At 41.8% G+C, this 6,000-nt stretch overlaps 1 protein-coding gene across 4 annotated transcripts in view; it reads right to left on the minus strand.

The window, feature by feature from the left end:
- Window positions 1-6,000, minus strand: part of LOC127626463 (paladin-like) — a 101,215-nt gene that overhangs the window by 42,736 nt on the left and 52,479 nt on the right. For all 4 annotated transcript variants that reach the window (XM_052102248.1, XM_052102249.1, XM_052102247.1 and 1 more), the window contains exons 16-17: window positions 4,932-5,072; window positions 4,526-4,597 (exon numbers count right to left, since the gene is read on the minus strand). In XM_052102248.1, the coding sequence (XP_051958208.1) occupies window positions 4,526-4,597; window positions 4,932-5,072 (213 nt within the window). The remainder of the gene's footprint in view (window positions 1-4,525; window positions 4,598-4,931; window positions 5,073-6,000) is intronic.

Here is a 6,000-nt window from a genome sequence, read left to right on the forward strand (position 1 = left end):
CTGACTTTCAATTAATTGAACTACTTATTGCAAGGATAATATAACAAAGTATTGCAATAATTTAAATAAATGCAGTGAGACAGTATTTTCTTTTATATTATTTTAGATATATGCATCCTGTTTAATACCAACACGCTATTCTCAATGTACATTTTTCCATCTGTATTTATATTACTGTACCTTGTGTTATATTATCCAGGCATTATAAAGAGAGAATGTATTAAGATTACAATGAAATGCAGTTGTTTTCGCATATCCCAGCTTAGCTGGGGTCAGAGTGCGGGGTCAGCCATGAAACAGTAACCCCTGGAGCAGACAGGGTCAAGGGCCCAACAGCGGTGCTGGGGCTTGAACCCCCGACCTTTCGGTCAGTAACCCAGAGCCTTAACCGCTGAGCCACCACTGGCCCATTAAATCTGATACACAACGTTTGACGGCTCCCGTTTAACTCTCTGTTCAAGCCGACGCCAAACAACATATGGTATGTAAGTATCACATGTTTGTCACCATATAGTGGTTATTTTGGGGGGAAGTAGTGGTTTCCATGTTTAACTGTAATGATTATATTGTTACTGATATTTAAAAATGAGCATTTGCTGAATATAAGCAACTTATGCTTGGTTCAACTTTTGTATATTATTTTATTGGGAAAAAAAACCTGCTTGAAATGCTTGAATCAAATATGATAAAACAGGCTTTTGAGGAATTTCTCTCAAATCACTATTACATTCATGCACACCACAAAAACAAAATCACAGAGCTTTGAAAATGTGAATATATACACATACACTGGCAGGTAAATGTTTGGAATAATGTTCAGATTTTGTTGTTTCGGAAGGGAATTGGTACTTTAATTCACCAAAGTGGCATTCAACTGATCAGAAAGTATATTCAGGACATTACTGATGTAAAAAACTCCAACACCTGATTCTTGAGTAATCATGATAAATTGATCATTTGATACTAGAAAATCACTCGCCATTATATCAAACACAGTTGAAAGATATTTGGTTCATTAGATGAAGCTGAACGTTGTCTTTGTGTTTCTATTTGAGTTTACAGTATGCAATAGACTGGCATGTCTTCAAGTCAAGTCAAGTCAAGTGGTTTTTATTGTCGTTTCAACCATATACAGTTAGTACAGTACACAGCAAAACGAGACAACGTTCCTCCAGGACCATGTGCTACATAAAAACAACAAAGGACCAACGTAGGACCACATGAGACTACACAACGAAATAAAATACCTATATAAACTACCTATATATACCTATATAAAGTGCACGTGCAAACATGTGCAAAAAGTACAGGACAGTACAACAAATTTGTGACAATGAACAGGACAATAGACAGTGCAGCGCCGACCAGTACTCAGTAGTGCAAAAAGATGACAGTTTCTAAAAGTGTAAACATAACATACTATGAGATAGTGTTCTATGCACATAGCAGTTATTGAGGTAGCAGACAGTTATAAAGTGACAGTAATTAAAGTGCAACTCAGGACACGTGTGTGTGTCAAACCAGTCTCTGAGTATTGAGGAGTCTGATGGCTTGGGGGAAGAAGCTGTTACACAGTCTGGCCGTGAGGGCCCGAATGCTTCGGTACCTCTTGCCAGACGGGAGGAGGGTAAAGAGTTTGTGTGAGGGGTGTGTGGGGTCGTCCACAATGCTGGTTGCTTTGCGGATACAGTGTTTTTTGTAAATGTCTTTGATGGAGGGAAGAGAGACCCCAATGATCTTCTCAGCTGTCCTCATTATCCTCCGCAGGGCTTTGTGGTCCGAAACGGTGCAAGCCCCAAACCAGGCAGTGATGCAGCTGCTCAGGATGCTCTCAATAGTCCCTCTATAGAATGTAGTGAGGATGGGGGTTGGGAGATGTGCTTTCCTCAGCCTTCGAAGAAAGTAGAGACGCTGCTGGGCTTTCTTGGTGATAGAGCTGGTGTTGAGGGACCAGGTGAGGTTCTCCGCCAGGTGAACACCAAGGAATTTGGTGCTCTTGACGATCTCCACAGAGGAGCCGTCGATGTTCAGCGGAGTGTGTTCACCTTGTGCTCTCCTAAAGTCAACAACCATCTCTTTTGTTTTGTCGACATTCAGGGACAGGTTGTTGGCTCTACACCAGTTCGTCAGCCGCTGCACCTCCTCTCTGTATGCTGACTCGTTGTTCTTGCTGATGAGACCCACCACGGTCGTGGTCATCGGCGAACTTGACGATGTGGTTCGAGCTGTGCATTGCTGCACAGTCGTGAGTCAGCAGAGTGAACAGCAGTGGACTGAGCACACAGCCCTGGGGGCCCCAGTGCTCAGTGTGGTGGTGGTGGAGATGCTGTTCCCGATCCGGACTGACTGAGGTCTCCCAGTCAGGAAGTCCAGGATCCAGTTGCAGAGGGAGGTGTCCAGGCCCAGCAGGTTCAGCTTTCCAATCAGGTGCTGGGGAATGATTGTGTTGAATGCTGAGCTGAAATCTATGAACAGCATTCGAACGTATGAGTCCTTATTGTCTAGGTGGGTGAGGGCCAGATGGAGGGTTGTGGTGATGGCATCGTCCGTTGAACGGTTTGAATGATACGCAAACTGCAGTGGGTCTAGTGAGGGGGCAGCTGGGTCTTAATCTGCCTCATGACGAGCCTCTCGAAGCACTTCATGATGATGGGTGTAAGTGCGACGGGACGGTAGTCGTTGAGGCAGGACACTGAAGACTTCTTTGGCATGGGGATGATGGTGGTGGCCTTGAAGCACGTTGGAACAACGGCGCTGCTCAGAGAGATGTTGAAGATGTCGGTAAGAACATCTGCTAGCTGGTCTGCACATCCTCTGAGCACTCTGCCAGGAATGTTGTCTGGTCCAGCAGCCTTCTGTGGGTTGACTCTACGTAGAGTTTTCCTCACATCTGCCGTGGTAAGACAGAGCACCTGGTCGTTGGGAGGAGGGGTGGACTTCCTCGCCATCACGTCGTTCTGCACTTCAAACCGAGCGTAGAAGTCGTTCAGCGCATCTGGAAGGGAGGCATCTTTGTCACAGGCAACTGACAAAAGATTGCCTGTGCTCAATAAGATTGTCTTAAGTTGCCTGTGCTCAAAAAAGATTGTCTTAAGCTCAATATTAGGTGAAAAATGGCCAAAAGAAACGTCTTTCTCTAGAAACTCGTCAGTCAATCATTGTTTTGAGAAAAGAAGGCGATGCAATGCTTGAAATGGCCAAAAACCTGCAGATTTCATCCAAAGGTGTAACTACAGTCTTCAAAGGCAAAGCAAAACTGTCTCTAACAAGGACAGAAAGAGATGTGGAAGACCAGATGTACAACTAAACAAGAGGATAAGTACATCAGAGTCTCTAGTTTGAGAAATAGACGTCTTGCATGTCCTCCGCTGACAGCTTCATTGAATTCTACCCGCTAAACACCAGTTTCATGTACAACAGATAATTGGAAAAGAGTGTTATGGATCTTAACCTCATTGAGCTTTTGTGGGATCAGCTAGACTGTAAGGTGTGTGAGAAGTGTGGGGTGAAAGGTCGCATGCCACAGGAAGCGTGGGGCGAAAGGTCGAGTGCTACAGGAAGCGTGGGACGAAAGGTCGAGTGCTACAGGAAGCGTGGGACGAAAGGTCGAGTGCTACAGGAAGCGTGGGGTGAAAGGTCGAGTGCTACAGGAAGCGTGGGGTGAAAGGTCGAGTGCTACAGGAAGCGTGGGGTGAAAGGTCGAGTGCTACAGGAAGTGTGGGACGAAAGGTCGAGTGCTACAGGAAGCGTGGGACGAAAGGTCGAGTGCTACAGGAAGTGTGGGACGAAAGGACGAGTGCTACAGGAAGCGTGGGACGAAAGGTCGAGTGCTACAGGAAGCGTGGGACGAAAGGTCGAGTGCTACAGGAAGCGTGGGATGAAAGGTCGAGTGCTACAGGAAGCGTGGGACGAAAGGTCGAGTGCTACAGGAAGCGTGGGGTGAAAGGTCGAGTGCTACAGGAAGCGTGGGACGAAAGGTCGAGTGCTACAGGAAGCGTGGGGTGAAAGGTCGAGTGCTACAGGAAGCGTGGGACGAAAGGTCGAGTGCTACAGGAAGCGTGGGGTCGAAAGGTCGAGTGCTACAGGAAGCGTGGGACGAAAGGTCGAGTGCTACAGGAAGCGTGGGGTGAAAGGTCGAGTGCTACAGGAAGCGTGGGGTGAAAGGTCGAGTGCTACAGGAAGCGTGGGGTGAAAGGTCGAGTGCTACAGGAAGCGTGGGGTGAAAGGGCAAGTGCTACAGGAAGTGTGGGGTGAAAGGTCAAGTGCTACAGGAAGCGTGGGGTGAAAGGTCAAGTGCTACAGGAAGCGTGGGGTGAAAGCTGTCATTGCTGCACATGGAGGATCTTTTGATGAAAACTCTTTGAAGTAGTTAAATCAAATTGTAATAGTAATTTAACACAGTATTAATGTCCTGAATATATATTGTGATCAGTTGAATGACACTTTGGTGAATAAAAGTACCAATTTCTTTTCATAAGAGCAAAATCTGAACATTATTCCAAACTTTTTGCAAAATGAACATCACCTCAAATTCGCCCTTTGTGTATTTGGCATCAGGAACGCTGACGATTTCATCTTCACTGATCTCTGGAAAACCCTGTCAAACAAAAAACAGATTATAAATACCATTTTTAAAATGCAACATGGTATTTTTGGACATGTACCTGATAATACCACAGTATTCTATGAAGTACCATGTAAATACAATGGTGTATGATTATGATAATCATTGTGTACAATGGTATATTAAGTCTCATCACACGGCTACTTGGCTAATATAAATGGACATATGTTGTTATTATTATTAATATAGTAAACTGAAATTATTTATAGTTAACTTAAGATTAGCTTAAAGCTTCCACTACTATTGACCCATTAAATAGTTCAGCATCATTATCCATAAACATTTCTCTTATAGAAAGCAGACGTACATTGAAATGCCAGAGTGTGAGGGTTGCGATCACCATCGCCGTCGTCGTACGGTCTTTACCGTTGGAACAGTTGAACACAAACGCAGAGAGAGAGTCGTCGGCGAGACGAGCCTTCATCGCCTCCAACAACCTGTCGAAACCCTGAAAACACGCACGGCCAAAGATCAAAACATCAGTCACATTATACAAAGGAAACAACTACTACCTGCAACTTTTTAAAGGTGAAATCATCAAATCGAAGAAAAAAAAAAAAGAATGCATTACACTTTGATGCATAACGCGGGACAATTAACATTAAACGAGCCAAAAATACGACAGGCACTTTTATTTTTAAATGTCAGTGTTTTACTGCTTTCAGCTGCTCATTCAAACAAGTGACATACAACAGGCACCCTTACAAACCTCCATAATGCACTACACAATAAACAATGTGAAATGTCTTTTAATTAACTTAAATCTTAGAAAACTGAATTTTAAGACTTTTTAAGACCATAATATTTAACATATTTAAGACTTTTTATGAACTTAAATCTTAGAAAACTGAATTTAAGACTTTTTAAGACCATAATATTTAACATATTTAAGACTTTTTATGAACTTAAATCTTAGAAAACTGAATTTAAGACTTTTTAAGACCATAATATTTAACATATTTAAGACTTTTTATGAACTTAAATCTTAGAAAACTGAATTTAAGACTTTTTAAGACCATAATATTTAACATATTTAAGACTTTTTATGAACTTAAATCTTAGAAAACTGAATTTAAGACTTTTAAGACCATAATATTTAACATATTTAAGACTTTTTATGAACTTAAATCTTAGAAAACTGAATTTTAAGACTTTTTAAGACCATAAAATTTAACATATTTAAGACTTTTTATGAACTTAAATCTTAGAAAACTGAATTTAAGACTTTTTAAGACCATAATATTTAACATATTTAAGACTTTTTATGAACTTAAATCTTAGAAAACTGAATTTAAGACTTTTTAAGACCATAATATTTAACATATTTAAGACTTTTTATGAACTTAAATCTTAGAAAACTGAATTTAAGACTTTTT

The sequence above is a fragment of the Xyrauchen texanus genome, chromosome 33, assembly GCF_025860055.1.
Source record: "Xyrauchen texanus isolate HMW12.3.18 chromosome 33, RBS_HiC_50CHRs, whole genome shotgun sequence".
In the NCBI taxonomy this organism is placed as follows: Eukaryota; Metazoa; Chordata; class Actinopteri; order Cypriniformes; family Catostomidae; genus Xyrauchen; species Xyrauchen texanus.